At 40.3% G+C, this 19,431-nt stretch overlaps 1 protein-coding gene across 4 annotated transcripts in view; it reads left to right on the top strand.

Annotated features, from left to right (window-relative positions):
* The window catches only part of LOC147059622 (protein kinase C-binding protein NELL1-like), a 94,624-nt gene that overhangs the window by 44,549 nt on the left and 30,644 nt on the right, over nucleotides 1–19,431 (top strand). For all 4 annotated transcript variants that reach the window (XM_085907916.1, XM_085907915.1, XM_085907914.1 and 1 more), the window contains 7 exons: nucleotides 908–980; nucleotides 1,366–1,448; nucleotides 4,118–4,252; nucleotides 5,493–5,595; nucleotides 6,388–6,461; nucleotides 8,039–8,138; nucleotides 8,998–9,126. In XM_085907916.1, coding sequence (XP_085764042.1) covers nucleotides 908–980; nucleotides 1,366–1,448; nucleotides 4,118–4,252; nucleotides 5,493–5,595; nucleotides 6,388–6,461; nucleotides 8,039–8,138; nucleotides 8,998–9,126 — 697 coding nt within the window. The remainder of the gene's footprint in view (nucleotides 1–907; nucleotides 981–1,365; nucleotides 1,449–4,117; nucleotides 4,253–5,492; nucleotides 5,596–6,387; nucleotides 6,462–8,038; nucleotides 8,139–8,997; nucleotides 9,127–19,431) is intronic.

The raw sequence follows: 19,431 nt of genomic DNA, 5'->3' as shown, positions 1-19,431 counted from the left end.
TAAGATGGCGTTGCATATTGTTTATAGCATTTGTCTACTGGTGTGAGGAGGAAGAAAGTATTTCAGGGCTCCACTTGAATTATCTCCTAATCGTAGACACTGATGTACGGTCAGCGCTTCTATATTACTGGATAGACATCTAAGATCTACACCTTCATTTTTATTCTGACACTTCTGACAACCTCTTCTGAAACAGCCAGTGCTCAGCCCATGCGTGCGTGCGTGCGTGCGTGCGTGCGTGCGTGCGTGCGTGCGTGTGTGTGTGTGTGTGTGTGTGTGTGTGTGTGTGTGTGTGTGAAAGAATTTGAGTGGGCAATCTGTGCTGCAATCCCGTTGGTTTCATGGCTTTCATACAAGATAGTGAGGCAAGGTGTTGCTTGCCTCAAGACCACCCAAAGGCACTGTCAATGACTTTTATCTAAAGCAGATGACACATTTTAATGTCCTCAACGACACACTTTAAGGACAAATTGTTGGTCACCGCATGAGGGCAGTTTATCATTTTCCTTAAAGATAGTGATCCCCCCCCCCCCTATGGTTATCATAAGGACCGTCTTGTCCTGCTTGTCAGTCACAATGATTGGCAGACTGATCAGCATCTTCACTTGCTTCTTTTTCCTCCATGTTATTTTCAAAGATCATGTTATACTTTTTTCCCAGCCTTACCTGTGTGATTTTTGTCTCGTCATCATCGAAATGAGTTCCAACAGTTCCCGTCTAATATATAAGGAAAAAATATGTCAATGAAATGTCCATGAATTGCTTTCAAATGATTTCATCTTAATGTAAAACTCAACCTCTAATGTGTCCAGACACCTACTGATAAAAATCAATTAAAAAAAGAGACCTGATGAATTGGGAAAAAACAAAAACCTCATCAGTGGCTCTCTCGCTTTCTTCTCGCCAGGGTATCATCCAGGATGTGAAGTTTGTTTTCGCTCCCAACGGCTACATCACCCAGTGTCCAAACCTCAACCGCAGTAAGTAACCACTATATTTTTCAAAAGCGAAAAGTACATTCAAGTAAAACCAACACGTTTTCTTTGTGAAATTGGACTGTAATATAATGGCGCTCACCAATATCATGCATCCAAAAAGAAGTGTGCCATCCATTCCCCCTGCCCTACTTCTTCAGGAATATTAATTCCCCCACGATACTCTCCCACTTTTTATCCCCTCAAAGCTCAAATCAGTTTATCACGGCACATTATCATTTTTTCTTTTAACTCATTCAGTGCCATTGACAGTTATAAACGTCAAAGATATGAACTGGGTTGGTAGTGAATGAGTTAAACTAAGCATAAGACTTGGGTTAAGGTTACAATTGATCAGCTGTTTCTATTGTTGTTGCGCTCTTTCTTTCAGCCTGTCCAACCTGTAGTGATTTCTTAAGCCTAGTGCAAGGCATTATGGATCTGCAAGACCTACTGGCAAAGATGACCCTCAAGGTAAGCAAAATCAATTGCCTCGCACAAAAGGAATATCCAATATTGTTCACCATACATAAAATGTACTTAAGTTCTTGTATCAATTAAGTATCAATACAGTAGGTATCAATACTGTATGTCACCCACACAAGAAGACAGCAAAACAAAAAAACTGAGAGTCATTCCGTTCAAAAACTCGAGGTGGTTCATAGAGGATGTGGTGCGTCACAGGTCCGGCTTCTCCTACCGCACGGCTCGTTGGGTTTATTAACATTCAGTTCCAGTGAGCTCTCCTGAAACTAAAGGGCCATCATTTCCACATACGGCTTACATGTAGACGGGGACTGTTCATCTGTCGGACAGGCCACCGGGATCATGTTAACACACACGCACGCACGCACGCACGCACGCACACACACACACACACACACACACACACACACACACACACACACACATATATATCTGTGTGTATGATTTGCATTTCCCCGACCGAGCATAGCCATTTTGGATTTTACAACTTGCTGTCTCCGAAACAATCATACACAATCCGAGTCTTCAATATTTCCGATAAACATTACCATCCTGCTGTGTTCTTGACACATTCTCCTTTTTCATTCATGCCACCTGGTTTGTTCATACAAGTCACAGCGGGGGACGATCCGGTCATCTCCACTCCCCAAATGCCTTTTTTTTAGCGATGGGACTTGAAGAGTTCATCAAAGGGTGATTTTTTTCTTATTGGAATGTGGTGTGTGAAAAAGACAGAAGTGATTCAAGCCATTGATTCCCTCGACATTTGCATATAGCATGCCTGTGCAACGGATTATGAAGAATCTCATGTGCTCAGAAAATTGGATTGACGAGAGTGTGCAGATTGAAGAGTTCCATCTTCTCCTGCCATTTTATTATTATGCCAGAGTGCCTTCACCTCTTGTATCAGCCGCTCGAGTCACACGTCTATTAGCTTTCGACTCGTGTGATAGCACGCCGCTCGCTCATGATTTCCTGGAAAGTGATTCCTCTGTGGCGCCTCGGGGCTGATGCTTTACCTTTCAAATGTGTGGCTTTTGTTTTGGGCTTTGACTGGGCTGCTTTTTGAAGCTCATGCAGCTCTCCAATAGCCAATGGGAATACTTCAAAATGAAATGTTTCTCTCTCTTTCTCTCGTCACGGATCATTCCATCCTTTAGTTATTCGTCGATGCCAGTCAGAACTCTGAACGTGTTTCTAGAATCGAAGTTTGAGTCTAGTCTTTGGCAGCAAACTGCTATGTGTTTATGGACCTTGCTTTGAAATCATCCGAGTAATGACTTTAGTCTCCCAATATGTTCCTACTTATGCTGATTCATGAATCTTTCTCAACCTGTTCAACTATTCACACTCATAATTTCATTTTCTCATAAATAGCAGGTTTGGGCCAGCTGGTCCGAATTAGCATAAGTAAATGCGTAGCAATGATGTTACAAGGGCATGAAACTGTAACACAGCAATGAGACCAATTTTTTAAATTATTTTTCATATAGATTAATATTGCTCATCCTTGGCATGCAGAAAATCAACTTATTTTAGGACAATTATTAAAATAAATAAAATTTGTTTTTTTCCCCCCGAGTATCTAGTCTATAACTCAGATTATGGTCTTTGAAAACTATTACACAAAATCGACTGAAACCAGACTTTTTAAAACCACAGAATCACCTTAATTTTTAAATAGTTTTTAAAAAGTTGAATTAAGACACACATGTTACTGCTGGAAGCCAACTTGTTATCCACCAACTTTTTCCTCCAATCTGTTTAATTAGACTTCTTCATCTCCATAGCTGACCCTACCAACCTATGAAAAATAAGTACAGCAGGCTGTCATATTTTGACCTACAGGCAACCTTAAACAAGTCAATATTTTAATTGAAGAAAAAAGATTGTATCTCTGAAAAGTGTGAGGACTACACAACGACATAGCAAATGAATGTATTTAACACCAAGTTTTCTTTTCACTATTGATTAAATCTTGCCCAGAATAAATCTACCGTAATTTCTAGACTATAAACCGCACCCGAATATAAGCCTCACCACCTAAAATTCGGGGAAAATCCTGTTTTGTTCATATATACGCCACACTAGACTATAAGCCACAGGTGTGTTAATGTTTAATTTCCATATATAAGCGAATATGCACAAATTATACAATATCATAAAAAGTCCATAGATAAGCCGCACTGGGCTATAAACAGCAGGGTTCAGAGTTTGTGCAATAAGTAGCTGTTTATCACTCAGAAAATATTCTAATGAAATTCCCAAATATTAGTGAATCACACCTGGTCTTTTATATTTATGTCTTTCAAGTCGGAAGTCATTTGTATCACCATGAGATGTGCAAACACTTCTTTGAGTGATGTCAAAGAAGCATCACACTTGAAGGACAAACATCAAGAGAATTGAGAATGAAACAAACTGGAAAAAAAAGCAAAAGGAGACTTGGCCGGGATCTCAAGTCTATCTTTGCCATCACCGTAGCTGATCGCCTGCGGCCTGAAGCACGAGCTGAATGAAGATCACTTATTCTTCTTCCACTCTCTAATGACTGGCTCCCAGTGGAGCTGAATTAAAGTGGGCATTTCAGCGAGGAAGGGGCCGAGGGGTTAACCTGCTCGTATTGTCATCAACTCATTGAGTTTTGTCATTGGCAGTTAAATTACGCCGAGTCCAGGCTGACGCAGCTTGAGGGATGTCACTGCGAGAAGACTTGCAGTGCCAACGGTCTCATCTACAGAGATAAGGAGCTCTGGGTGGAGCCAGAAAATTGCCGGAACTGTGCATGTAAGGTGAGTGTCACATTTTCTAAATTAATATATAATAAATTATTTAAAAGTACCGTATATTCTGGACTGTAAGTCGCTCCGGAGTATAAGTCGCATCCCCGGCCAAACTCGGGGAAAAAAACTGTGACTTATAGTCCAGAGAATACGGTAAATCAAATGATAACATCCAATGTCATGTCTGGTTTTGTGGCCAGGCATGGGTAGATAACACTTTGGGATGGTGTTGAAGGAAATATTCCATAATAGCTTCTTTCCTTTAGTATTTCTACTTTGTCAGACCCGATTTGCTAGCTCCAGGCAGCACGCTGATAATCGCCGCCTAATTAGCCTCCCTGTCTGCTCACACACATGGCAGCCAGACTTTGAAATGTGTTGAATCTGGCCATCAAGAGCCTTTGGTAATTCGACTTACTGTATCGCAGCACAGCTAGTAGTGGGCAAAGTGTAGCTGGTGTGAGCGTAGCATTAAGAGATGTGTGTGTGTGTGTGTGTGTGTGTGTGTGTGTGTGTGTGTGTGTGTGTGTGTGTGTGTGTGTGTGTGTGTGTGTGTGTGTGTGTGTGTGTGTGTGTGTGTGTGTGTGTGTGTGTGTGTGTGTGTGTGTGTGTGTGTGTGTGTGTGTGTGTGTGTGTGTGTGTGTGTGTGTGTGTGTGTGTGTGTGTGTGTGTATCCCTGGGAACTCGTTCCAATGAGTCATGAAATGACGAGGCGTCTGCGAGGAGAGATCAGCTTCAAAAGTCATGTCAGTCCTCCGGGGCCTCCGTACCAGCAGACCGCTCTGTGTCGTTGGTGCCATCCTCCAGCACTTGCGGATATATCACTTCATAGAGATTGTGTGTTTTTATACCATTAGACGGGGGAGGGAGGGGGATCCGACGAAAGCTGGATGGATGGATATTATTACGTCAAAAAAGAAAATCAATTTAAAGCACAGCCAAGAGAACCAAAAGTGAAGAGATTTTTTTTTAAGCAGTATTTGTTTGTCTTTCACTGTTGATGACACTGATGATAGCGGTTAGCGTGAAGCTATTCCGCGGGTCAGACAACACGGCGTACTTTTTTTTTTTTTGCTTTTAACATTCTGGTGTGCTCATTAAATGGAGATATATTTTTGTCATGAATGCTCTCTGTCAGCTGGAGTGCAGAAATTGAAAAGTGTGAATAATTATTTTTTTCTCTTTTTTTAAAGTGCATGTACCCAGAAATTACACGTTTCATTTTAAAAAACATTTTTTTTTTTTACAGAATGGAGTAGTAGAGTGCCGCAGGATTTTCTGTCCTCCTGCCAATTGCTCCGAGGACTCTTTGCCAGTACATGTGGAGGGGACCTGCTGTAAGAAATGCAGACGTGAGTACAGATGATGAAAATACGCTTAATCAGGGGTGGAGCTACGGGGTGGCCACTCAGGGGCAGCACTCTCTGGCCACCCCTACATCTAGTTGATGAATGTGATTCTATGGTGCAGATAATAATTTCACCATTTTCACACAGCCACATGACACTAGAGAATCCCAAACATCGGTTTCATGTTCATCCAATTTAAGTATCTCAACAAGCATCTTGGTGCCGAGGATGAAGAATATGTGTTTGGTAAATGCTCAAAAACCCATGTGTGTTTTGCAAACCTAGTAATCCCCTTTCACATAGTCTGCCTTTGAATAATTCCAGCTCGACTGTTATTTTTTCTTCCACTCTGCATGCTCAGTCTTCCTCCTCTTCCTCCCATATGAACATCAGAACTCTGACACAGGCAAACAAGGGAATTATGGTGCAGACTTGTGAGCGTGAGCTCCACGTCCCCTACACCCGGGGGAGAAGAAAAGCAGGACTTCACATGATAGGCCTCATTGTCTATTTCTGCTTTATTGCCAGAGGAATATGTAGCCGCGTCTCTTGTGTTGTATTCTTAATGCATGGTTACATTTTCCCCCTTTGCTTGGGCTCACTAGCCAAGGACAAGTCATTTTATGGACTCAATTAACCGGCTGTGTTTGCAGTGTTTGCCTTGGAACCATATTCATTCGCAATTCCACGTAGGCTCTTTGTTGTTTCAAGTACTCGGATAGCATATTATGTCAGTTTTCAATAGATTTTAGTTTGTGCCAACCTTAATGGAGTGTTTCTCCCTCTCTACTTCAGCAAAATGCAGTTACATGGGGCAGGTCTTTTCTGAGGGTCAACGTGTTTTATCCAGGAGCTGCAGGGAATGCAAGGTAAATCTTTTTTTTTTTTTTGATGCTTTGTTTTGCCTTTTGAATGGCAATCAGCTCTTCAGGCTGCATTTGTCTTCCAACATGAATGTGTAGCGACTGCTCGACTTGTACATATTCATTAAGCCGGGACAATTTGTTAGTGTTCCATTTGACTTTCGATTGACTCAATCTGTTTCTCTTTTGTTACCAAATGATCAGGAGGCCAGGTAATTAAAAAAACAAAACAAAAAGAAAACCAATTAATGCGGGAATACAAAGGCATCATGTGAACTGCTGTTTTATCACCGCGTGGATCATAATTGAATGCATTCTTCGTATTAACAATAGGTCAGATGTGAATGTTACTCACAGGTCAGACATTTATCTGCAAAGGAGAAAATTGGCGCTGTGGGTGACAAAAAATGGACTAAATATGTTGAGAAGACTAAAAAAGAAGGTACGAAGGAGATTAGGGACAATACGTGAGCAATAACTCAAGAGCTAGGTTCAACTGATGTGACCGACCTTCTGCTACTGTTTCCTATTTGTGTTTATGGCCCAAAGTAACATGATTCCGTTTTATTTAAGATATTTTATTTTCTCTGTCTGCATGTCGTATACGATTTGTGGTCCAGCCCTCCTTGTGAGTGAGCTGCCTATTCTGCCTTTCAATGCCAATCTCCTCAGTAGTGAAGTGTTGTGTTGTATGAAACATAATTTCAACAGTTCGTGACACTAAACCTTCTCCAGTTCGCTGGCCTTCACGCAACCTTCGCACACCTTGAAAAAAAGACACTTAGGTTCGATAGCTCTTTATTGACGGCCGCTCAGCATTCAACACGGTCGTTCCAACCAGAGCTTAACAGAGACTGTACTTCTTGATTCAGAATAGCCCAAGCCACAAGCCCAGCAACTTTTACAGATGTATGGCGGAGCATATCCTCACCAACTCCATCACGGAACGGTATGGGAACTGCACCGTAGAGGACGGACCGGTCTCCCCAGTGTGTCATTAAAATTGCACAACACATCCGTGGAGTAGCCTTTACATCATATTGATGACAGCCGTGGTACAAAGAAGACACCGGGCGTGATCAGAAAGCGCACACATCTGGAACACACATTTTTCATAAGGCTGAGGCTATGGAAGCGTAGCAGCTCAAATAGCAAAAGTGAAAAACACGGGTGGTTCAATTACATTGCGTACAGAATACGCCTGTGGAGATTTAATTAGAGGTTCTGGGTGCTGGCTGGTGTAAAATATAACTTGACAAATAAGATGAAAACAAAGGGCAAGTAAGTCGCACATGAGAGCACCTTCAACGGAGCGGGGTTGATGAGGAACCGGGAGGTGAAGGTGCGATAATACAATGAAAGATTCTGGGAATAGCCAAGGCCACGTGGAACGTATGGGACAAATGTTGCGCTACATTTATCATCGTAACAAATACATCAAATTCATTTTAACAAGAAACATTGAGTTGACACTCTTGATGTTGATTTTGCGGGCCACATAAAATGATGTAGCGGGCCAGATCTGGACCCCGGGCCTTGAGTTTGACATCTTTGCTATATGGTATGCTGCACTCTACTTGCAGAATGGTCTGATGGTGAGAGTCACAGAAACCTGCCCAGAGCTCAACTGTTCTGTCAGTGAACAGATATTAAGAGACGGAAGATGCTGCAATGTTTGTCAAGGTAAGGTCACTTCGCAATTCAGGGTTAAGATTACTTGATCCCTCGGCACACACACAAACGCTGCGATGTGAGGAATTTAGAGAATGGTTGAGTGATGGGAATACACTCTGCCCCCATGCACTATTTATTGTCTCGATTAACCACAACGATTGTTTCTTAGCTGAGAAAATTAGCTGAGCTAGCTAGGCTGATTTGCCCAAACGCTGTTGCTTTAGCGGACAGTTATTACTGGTGGAAAATCCAACACTGACTCGGTAATTACATCCAGTGAACAAACTAAAGTGGCTGCCCCTTAAGGATGCAGAGTGAAAATGTAAATAAAAGTTCCGTAGTGCAAAAATATGATACGGAATAAAAAGATTAAGGCTGGCTGTTGAAGTAAAGGATAGAAAATTAAGCAGCAAGATGGCTAGAGAGAAAGCTGCTGATGATAGGGGATTAGCTATAATGCAAGATTCTATTTTTACTTTCAAAATTGGCGTCGGAAATAAATGCGGAAAAGAGGAGAATTTACTTTGTAAGAGATTGAAGTTGTCTCCAAGCTCAAGTGTGACTTGCACTTTAATTGTAAATCTCCTGCATGACCGCAATTCTGCAATTTGTCAGGCTGTAATTGATTGTGTGTAAACATCTGATTAGATGTGCTTTAATTTTATTAGGGGTTGTGATTCATCTTGACATGTCTTGTAGCGGTGCAATATATCTGCGGAGTAGAAGAAAAAGACATCACAACTTAAATACGCATCGCTGGTGTCAGGCGGAATCCTCGTACTTTCAAAATTCGTCATCTATGCAAGTCATGTTGGTGATGGCTCAAGAAAAAGTGTTTTTCATACTTTGGTGTTATTTTATTTTATAGGCTATGACTTCTGCGCCGAAGGGGTCATCTGCGGAGAAAACTCTCTGTGTAAAAACAAGGATACTAAAGCGGAGTGTGAATGCAAGAGCGGCTACGCCTCCATTCACGGAGACTCGACTTACTGTGAAGGTAGGGACAATATATATATATATATTTTTTTTTTTTACCCTGCTCAAACTCCAGGACATTTCTATTTTTGTTACATCACTTCCCCCTTGTCAACTGTCATGTTTCCTGATTTTACTCCTGCCCTCTTTAAGACTTTAATAGCAGCCATCTTGAAATGGGAGCATGTTGAAGTTATCCAGCCGAACCCAAAAGGCTTTATCTAAGAGTGTCAGTGTGCTTGCTGTTTACTGATTGTTGGACTTGGCTGAGCAAAACGTCGCCTCTGGGTGCCGGAGGCTCAGACTACTTGTGATGGAGCTAATGGTTGTATGCGATGAAGACGCTCGGGCGTGCCATTGGCCAGATTGAAGGATTTTCTCATTGCTCTGGGCTGTTGTCTTTGGTTCGGCGCCACCCTGGACTGAATCCTCTGAAAATGCTGAGAGCCGGGGAGCCTGGAGCCTTTCAGTGTGTTTGCTTCTGCTTGATCTGCGTGGTAAAGTGGTTTACCCAAAGCACCACTCCCATCCGAGATTGTTGGACGCCGTGCGAGTGAGGATGGGAAGACGCTGATTGTTGGATCGACAATGTAAATCGGCAAGCCATAGCATTGCCCGTCTTTTGGGATTTCACTAAAGACGGCTCAAGTTACTGTTGTAAATGGATTAGCCGGAAGCTTCTTACCCTTCACTTTTGATACATTTGACATGACTTCTTGATCGCTTCCAAATTTGTTTGACCTTTATGCAGGCTTTTGGTGTTATAGCGAGTGACCAAATATTAATTAGCATTTTTTTGGGGTGAGTGACTGCATGTGTAACAACAATATTAGCAAAACCAGTTGCACAATTTTAATGTATTCTTCTTTTTATTATTATTATTATTATTATATTTTATTTTCTATTTATTTATTTTATTTTCTATTTATTTATTATATTATTATTGTTTCTGCCAAATAATATAACTTTTTGCTAATTAGCTAACTAATTTCTTAACAAAAATACTCGATTAAACGTAAAAACTATATTGACATATACAAGAAAATTTTGTTTCCCAAAATGTTTCTTTCCATGCTAATGTAGCATGTTGCTCCCCGCCACTGTTGTTAAAATGCACGGCTTATTCATTGGCTTTTCTCTTTCCACTCTATTCCAATTGCACTTTTTCACATTTCTACTAATGGGCTTATGATCATCTTATTATCCTCATCAGCTCTTGTTTATCCCGTCAGTGAGTCTCCCAGCATATCGAAATGCTCGCTCAGTGCCTTAGGACACAAACACATTAACGCTGGTTTTGTCTGGCTGACAGTTCTCTAATTACAGCCTGGAACAATGATGTTTTTGTTCAAACACAATTTCTTAAACCTAATCAACATCATCTGTTCAAGTATAACGAAGACAACATAATATCCATCATTTCAATACTGCACTTGAAAAAAATTAATGGTGATAATGAGCAAGATGGTACAGTAAAAACATTTGTTTCGATTTACATCTTCATGTTCATCTATTCCCTTTCAAGCACATGTCGTATCTTGTTCAAGGTCACAGATAAAACGTGGGCCAATCCCAGCAGACTCGCCTGTCAGTCATACAGTGTAGACAACCATTCACACCTAGATGATAATTGAAAGTCTTATAATAGCTTGCATGTTTTTTTCAGTAGTCAAGCCTTTTAAAAAAATAAAAATAAATTGGCTAGGTTCCTGAGTACGGCCAAAGTGTGTGTTCGGGCTCCTTAGTAAAACAAATTCAACAGGATGCACACAACCCCACTGAGCTGGCAGCACATCGCCCGCCATACTGTCCATAATATGTAAATGCACCTTATCGTCTTTCACTTTAATGGTTTGTTTAGGAGACATCTCCAGCTGTTCGCAACCACCACGGCTCACTTTTATGAAGCCGTTTGCTTTCTGTTCTTACTGAACCGAAGAAGTTCGTTTTAGCTCATGTAAAATTGGCATCGGTTTCGATGCGCCTCCAGTTGTGAAATTGACCAAATTAATATATAGAAGCATATTTTCATGATGGCCTCTCCAATAAGGGTCGTATTCTTCGACAGTATTCCTTTGCAATGCGATTCTTGCCGGCTGTCCTTTTTTCTGCTGCGGGTAACACGATTAGGACCTACTGTGAGGCCAACACATCAAAACTAACAGGGCAATTTCTGTTTGTTCAGCTCACTTTCATTTAGCCTCCAGAGCGGCTGGACCTCAGACATCAAATGTGTGATATGTCCCTTTAGCTAAGAGGCTGTGGGGAAGCGCTTTATGACGCCCCGTGATCTCCAGTCAATCTCAGCTGACAGCGCAGCTGCTTTCAGCATTTTTCTTCTTTGCCTTTGCCTTTACTTTTCTGACCTTTGAGACACTGTAAAAATGTTTCATATTTAACCTTCAACTGTGGTATTTTACGTGCTGCTATGGTAAATGACTAATTACTGTGCTGTTTAGTGTTGAGGTTAATTTTAATTTGGAATGGTATGAAAATATGGGGGACAGTAGAAATAATTAATTGATTTTTTGGGGGGTACTGTATGATTATTTTATTTTCACCTTTCCCCCTGTCCCCTATAGAGATCAAGCAGTGAATGTTTCTCAGCATTTCTTAAAGGATTTTGGGGCTTTGGAAAGTATTAATATTTTTCTCAGGATTTTTTTAAAATAATTTTTGTGCTTTGGAAAAATATGATTTTATACATCTTTATTATTATTATTATTATTATTATTATTGTTATTATTATTTTAAAAAACTCTAAGCATTTTTAAAGGATTTTTGGGCTTTGGAAAAATATTGTTTTATAATATTTTTTTCATGTTTTTATTAGTATAATATTATTTTGCAGACCCCCTGAGATATTCTTGGCCCCCCTTCCCAAGAAAAAAAATCCTGACTCCACCAGTGGCTTCTAGAAACATGCGTCTACCCACAATTTTGTACCCAGTAGAGGTGCAATTATTATGTCCGTAGATGATCTGAGATTATCTGCGATATTTAGCTTCGGGCTAGCTGGACACTGAGGGATTGACAGCTCATCGCAGCAGCACCAGTGAGATAGCGAATGATGAGGGGGCAACAGCATCAAACGCACAGGACGAACGGATCCATGGGAGAGCAAAGCGGCAAGATTCATATCCTCACAGTTTGGAAATGAGCTAATCAAGGGCAGCGCCTGCCTGCAGAGCCTCCATAGCAGGGATGAAAGTGTATTTGCGAGCTTGTGTAGATGCCGTGGGATTGCAGATAAACTCGGGGAAAACATGACGTCTCTGCATGAATCGCAGCGTCTGCTTTTACTGACTGCAAAATCTTTTTCTCCTCTAAGGTCAGTCACACATAACTGAACCTCTGGAGGAGAATAGCACGGAAATATTTCCGCACTGCCGTCACGTGTCATGTTTTGCTCATCTTCCGACTCTATCGCCGAGTCTTCGGAGAGGAGTCATTAATGGTAATGCTCTCAATGCAAAAGAATGTGGCATATTGATTGGGAGCAATTGGTAATAACCCTCATTTGTCCTTATTCAGTGTCAGTGATGGGAAGAGCATTATGCATCTCTTTCCTGCGGGACTGGCCAGGAAGACTGACTGAATTGTGCTCACTCTGTGGCATTGCAGAATAATTGGCTCTTTTCGTTATTCTGCGAATCAATCAGGTTCTCGGTGGGAACTCTGCCTCTGAGGTCTTAAAACAAGAGCGTAATGGCAGGGAACCGGGGCGTATGTTCCTCTCTCAATTTGGAATATTGGAGGTCGAGGAGGAGGGGATGCAATGGAGAGGAAAGCTAATGTGCAAGGGTATGCTTTTTGCACCCCCCCTTTCTCTCTCTCTCTCTCTCGCTTTGTTTTTTTTTTAATATCATAACCCAAAACCAAACAAATCTACAAGCACTTAATGAGCGAGGCCCATTATACCTTGGCCTAAAATGTGTGGTTCCCAGTTGTCGTTAATTACTTATTATTGCCTTTTTTTATAATTTGTTATTTTATTATTTACTTTTTTTCTTGTATGATAGGCTGGGGTATTGAAGTACTTCTTCAAAATTTGTATTTTTTATTTATTTATTTTTAATTATATTATAGACTGGGGTATTGAAGTATTTCTTCAAAATTAAAATTATTCCCAAAAGAAGGCTTTATTTGCCCTCTCGTTATCAAATCTCCCTTGTAGTAAATTAATTATTTGTACTAAAATGTAAGTCTTATAAACTATAAAGAGACTGTAATCAAATGATTTTTTTTAAATGTATTTATCATTACATTTGTACTAAAAGAAACTGTAATCAAATGAAAAATTGTTTACCTCTGCGAGTTGAGTCCTTTGTAAACAGGAAACGTCTCAGGTCCAGGCTATTGTAGAATGAGGACTCCCCGCCCCGTAGTATTTATAGTAATACGCCCTTGTCCTTTTTTTGGACTACAGAGGTGAGCTCAATGGGCAAAAACAAGGGGCAATGTTTTGAAAAAAAAAATAGAAATACATTTTTAAAAATAAATAAATGAAAGGTCTGCTGCGGCCGCCGTCACAGGGCTGGTGAAATGTCAGTGAACGACCTAAAGTAAATTACAGGTGCTGTTGCCTGTCTCACTGAACAACAACAACATGTTTATACACTGCGGCACACACAGGCGCCCTTCAAACTCACTTTTGGGTGGCATCCATCTCTGCCATCTGCACAACACTGACTGCATGCTGTCCTTGGCATCACCCCGGCCCCTTGCCTCATATGGTTATTTATCCCTTCTTATTTTCCGTTCAATTTCCGATCCATTTTGGTGCTGTGGGGGGATTGCTGTGCTAATCCTTAAACCGGAGGGCCTGCTGTTTAAATTTCCCCTGGAATGAAGCCTAAAAAAACAGCCATGCTGCCTCCAACTATTCATTTGTTTAAGGTGGCCAATTCGGCTGGATTGCAGTTTGGTTTCGTTTTGTAAGCGTGGATGATTACTTTTGAAACCTTAAAAATCAACTTCCCATTTGGATTTTTATAAAAATGTGACTTCTCATCCACCGCCAAATGGCTGGTGCACACGTCCGCTCCACATGCGTGTTCGCTGGCAAAGAGCAACTTGCTTTTACATTCTATAAAAAATGGAGCAACTAATACAGAGTATATGATGTAGTGAGAATTTCTCAGGCTTTAAGTCACTTGGTCGATTCACTAAAAAGTCTTTTCAACACAAGACACCAGTTGTGTAATTTGTGCTTCAATATTCATTGTGTATAAAAAATAAGAAAATATATAATAAATAAAAAAAATCAACTTCTAGCTAAAAAAAAATAAATCCATTGGTGACTCCATGAATATTCAAGCCTAGACATTCATTTGATGAGGAAATGTCAGCCAAGCCTCCAAAACGTTCCGCTTTGTTTGAGGATTTATTTTTTGCCGTCCGACGTCATGTCAAGAATTTTGCCTCGCGGTGGTGATTTTATGCTCAACTGCATCCGAACGATTCTTATGGGCTACCCCATATTCATGTCTTATTTAACTACTGACAATTAAAGCTGCCAGCAGCATTCCATGCTAGTTGTCGCAGATTTAATTGCTTTAGCGCGTTGGAGATGAGCTGTGACTTTGGACCGAAGCTCTTCCTTCAGCAATCAGCAAATTTTTTATGTTCTAGTAATCTCACCATTAAAAAAAAAACAAAAAAAAACTTCTTCATGTAAATTCAAAGTTTCATATTGGCGTCATTCCCTTGGGAGATTAAAACATATTTAAGGTCTTTATCTTATTGCCTTTCTAGTTCATTTTTGTAAAATTGTAAAAGTTAAGGTTGATTTTTGCAAGCTTTTCTATTTATTTATTTTTGTGATTTATTTATTTAAATTGTTTTGTATTTTTGTATTAAAATGGCAACCAATGTAACACTTAAATGCCCTACCTACGTAATAAATACTACAAGGACATCCGGTCAACTGTTCAAATGTTCTTTACTGTACATATATATTTATGTTGTTATTGAGCAGATCTAGTACATTCCAGCACATTTATTATCTCCTTTGGCACCTTGTGCTTGATTTTCCAAGGTGATTCTCGTATTTTTTCACACCATACTCCTGATGCAGTTTCACTCTTTGTCACTTGATCTCGAAAGGACGGCAAATAAGGTAGAAGGAAAAAAAAAGCAACAGATGTAAATAAATACTCAAGCAAATGACAGCTCGTACGATCAGAAAAGCTTCCAATGTGATGTTTGGAGCAATCCTAAATAACATCTGTGCTTGTGATTGACACAAAGGTAAACTACCTCTTATCTGTTCACACAAATAATCAGCGTAGCAAAATGGCTGCTTGGTTGGCAAAGCAACAACAGTTATCTGGCGATTGATCGAAAGCAGAGCACGGCCACGCCTGTCACCTGACTGTTCGCGTATAACTTTGATCTCGTGCTTCATTCCTGCTCAGTTGCTAAAGTCAATTTCATCCAAAATGCGAACGTACAGACATTACGTAATTGGTCAACAATTGTACCTGTGGCCCTGGATAAGTGAATCAAGCCTCAGATGAAGAAAAAAACAAAAAAAGTCATTCTCATAGAGAGGCTATTCATATCTTCAAGCAGCTTCGAGAGCAGTTTGCGCCAATTAAATATGTATAGGACTGAATAAAACGCTCTCCGTGTCTTCTCCTGTTTTCCAGCTGATGTGTAAATATCAGACAGAAAATGGTCAACTGCTAAAACTTGCATGACTTTCCAATAGCGAGATTACGCCCGCGACTGAGACTTAAAAGAAAAAGTCGAGCATTATTGGTCATTAAAATGCATGTTATGGAAGAAAGTGAATCGGCAGTCGAGAATGCGATGTTTTGCGCGGTCGCTGATGCTAAAAGAAAAATGAATCATTCAAGAAGCAGCGGCAAACTCTGCAGCATCTGCTACTCACTGGGCTTAACAAGATGTCTGCTCTGCCCGCAGCCTCACCTTCTGCCAATCAACACCTCTGTCATTCTTTATTCATGCAACTGGCGTTTTCTTAGCAAATGCAATTGCCTCATTGCCTTCTCGACCCGACAAAAATAGCAAGCCCGAGTATTGATATCCGCAATTCTGCAGTTTATATTCAAGCATATGCCGCGTTACATAAGGAAACATATTTCTGCTGAGTAGCAGCCACAGTTTGGGTGGAATGTGATTGTCATTTGGTATGATGAATGTTTTTCTTGAGCAGATGTCACCTCGTGACAACAGAATGCTCCCTAAATAGATTCCCTCGTCCACAATATTGATTCTGATCCGGTGCAGGTTTTCAGGGATGTGGAGTGAATCCCATCTGGAAAAGGCAAAGATTTTCATCAAAGGGCTGAAATACGGAATGCTTTTTTAAATGATTAAATATATTATTAAATATTATTTATTGAATATATTTAATTTTATTAAATACATTATTAAATATGATTTATTAGATATATTTGATTTATTAAATTATAATTGTTGAAATGCTCTGTGAATATTACTTGTGTGAGGATATTTTGTTGTCTTTGTTTAAGTTAAAAAAAATTATAAGACCCGCCCCCTCCATCCTCCCCTATACATAAATAAGAATCATCTGCTGACTGTCACTCGACAAATTTGAATTTACATTATGTAGCAGGTTACATAAGGGCTTTCTGTTTTGCATTACATTTGCATACTTGCAAGGGATTGTTGGCACTAAGATGACATGGCAAATTATTCGGTGTGGCGTTTAATTATGTAACAGCGATTTATATTGGCTTTTTTATTCCACGTTGTTTTGCAGGGGTTATCAAGAATGAAATAGTTTTGCTTCCACATCATCATCATAGTCTTTACAGGAAACTGTACCACAACTTATTCTCTTGTAGCACGAGCATGATTCCAAAGGACAAGCATGACATACAGCTCAATCTGCAATAAATTTCACTCCCCGCACATTCAGTGAGACATAAAAGAAAAAAAAAAATAGTGAGCAATCCTCCTCCAGTTGTGCATCAAAAGAAAAGAAAAAAAAAAGACACTTGTGCTGTCCTGAGAATCAGCAGAGGCGATCGCTCACCGTGATTCGTCTTTTGCTTTGGCACTTGGTATTCACCTTGGTTAGGGATGTTCATTAGGATGAATGTGAAAGTCACATTGCAGTTAATAATTCACATGAAGCCAAGCACAACTGACAGTGATGGAGCGCTTGATTTTAACAACCTATCAATTACATTTGCTCCGTTTTCCCACGTTCTCTAAATGCTTCCGTATTTTTTCATTTTTTTTTTGCCAGTTTGTTGAGAGGCAGTTTTGGTTATTAATGACATGATGCTGTTTGTTTGTCCTAGTTCTGCTGTGCTATTCCTCTAAAGTGTCTGTGCCATCGTTTCCTCTGCTTTGTAATTTTCATTGCTTAGTAATGAGAACGTGTCATGTCAGCTCAGCAGCATCCCAAATGAATACAGTGAATATATGAAATTCCCAGTAGCTCGCAGAAGAAAGCAAGGCACATTTTTAATGCATAAATGTAAAATAGATAGCGAGTCCAGAGAGGCTGTACATCTCGGAAAAGTATGGGGAAATTTGGAAAATGCAAAAATATTGTGACAGTGATGAAAAGTGATGCTGAAGCTTTCTTTGACATCTTTGGGTGGATCTTATTGCTTTTTCCTCACTTCTGCTGTAGAAATATTTTTGTTAATAAAATAAGTTGACGAGCATACTCGTCGACGGGACCCTGGGTCATTAATATCCATGACGAGTATTACTGGCATACATAGAGTTAATGTGTCGTTCTTTGTCCTTGTGATGCTACCGCCGGAATCCATCTATATTTTACCTACTTGACTTCCTTTTCGATCTATTGCGGTGATTTGGAGAGCGCACGCTGAGCGAAACACGTATGCTTACAAACACATAACATCATCTCGGTCGTCCGTGTGACTTGCGTGAAATGTTCCTCTGCCGCAGAGCGGGAAGCACATCTTGACAGTTGCTCCCTGCGTCCTGTGCCCTCCCCCCGTTGCGCTTCTCTTCACTCGCTCCATAAGATATTTATAAGCATTTTGATAGTTTTCTTCCACTCTCTATCATCTGAGGTGAATGCTGTCATGTTACATTAGTCCAAGAACCCCGCTGCCGCTGTCCTCCTGCTCCTGCTCTGAAGATCCCGGCACACCGCACACTTCGTTTTAGACCGCTATAGAAGTGCTTGTGAATTATTAATAGTATTAAGCGGCGAGCGCATCCTCCCCAAGTCAAGCAGTTTGAACTTGTTTTGGAATGGATGCAGCAAGAAATTAATATGATTATCAGCAGATGGCTAATAATAATAATAATAATAAAAATAAATATAAATAAACAAATAATAATAATAATGGCATCTTCCAATGAGCAAAAAAAGGAAAATGATGAGTTTATTGACAGCTGCTGGAACTGTCGACCAAGATAGCGATTAGCATTAGCCAAAGATAATAACACAACCGCCGTTCACCAGATTGACTAGCGATGCGCAAACTTCTTTTTTGTTTGTCAGAGGTTCCCTTTTTCTAGTCCACTAGATATTGCTAGCATTGCAGTTGCATTGCGAGGAAATAGTATTTCACAAATAAAAACAAAAAAGGATTACTCGAGAATTTGATGGAATAATCGATTCAAAAAGTTTGTTTGTGCAGCCCTACTACGCAGTTACTTTTTAATTAAATTTGGACACATTATTTGACTATCTCTAGTTAGCCTCTCGACAAATTCTGTTTAAACAAAATATGCCTTGAATTAAATTTTTTTATGTTGGTTTTTTGCCAGTGAGGATTCCCGACTGGCTCGTAATAGTTCACCACATTAGGGCATTCCTTTTAATTCAGCATATGGATGCACACAAACACACACACACACACACACACACACACACACACACACACACACACACACAGAAAATTGGGTTTGCCACTGAGTATAGGAGATGAATGGCGAAGTGCTCACAATAAACGAGGTGATTTCCGTGATGAAATAGAGCGATAAAAAGTCAGAGGAGAAAGTGAATTTCCTCTCACGCTCTCTCTCTCTCTCTCCAACTCTCCTGCTCCGTTGGCCAAGCATTCATCATGACATAGGCGTGATGGAGGACACATACACACAGACAGTAGATGAAGTGGAACCTGAAATCATCTCGAGTAAATCAGGTTTAAGTTGAGTGTTAAAAATGTGTCTCGCTCAGCGCACGTCTGGCAGGTGACCTTGACGTGTGCAGGGTGAAATGAAAGAGGAACAAAACTGCGTGTCGCCTTGGAAATGATGAGGACTGAACTAAGTGACCGTAGAATTGTTCAGGGGTCAAAGCAAGGTCATGTTGGCAGTATCTTTTTACACAGGAAGC

Source organism: Syngnathus leptorhynchus, chromosome 3 (assembly GCF_054491065.1).
Source record: "Syngnathus leptorhynchus isolate UIUO chromosome 3, UIUO_Slep, whole genome shotgun sequence".
Lineage (NCBI taxonomy): Eukaryota > Metazoa > Chordata > Actinopteri > Syngnathiformes > Syngnathidae > Syngnathus > Syngnathus leptorhynchus.
The sequence above is the reverse complement of the archived record's forward strand: the minus strand, read 5'-3'. Positions and strand labels throughout refer to the sequence as shown.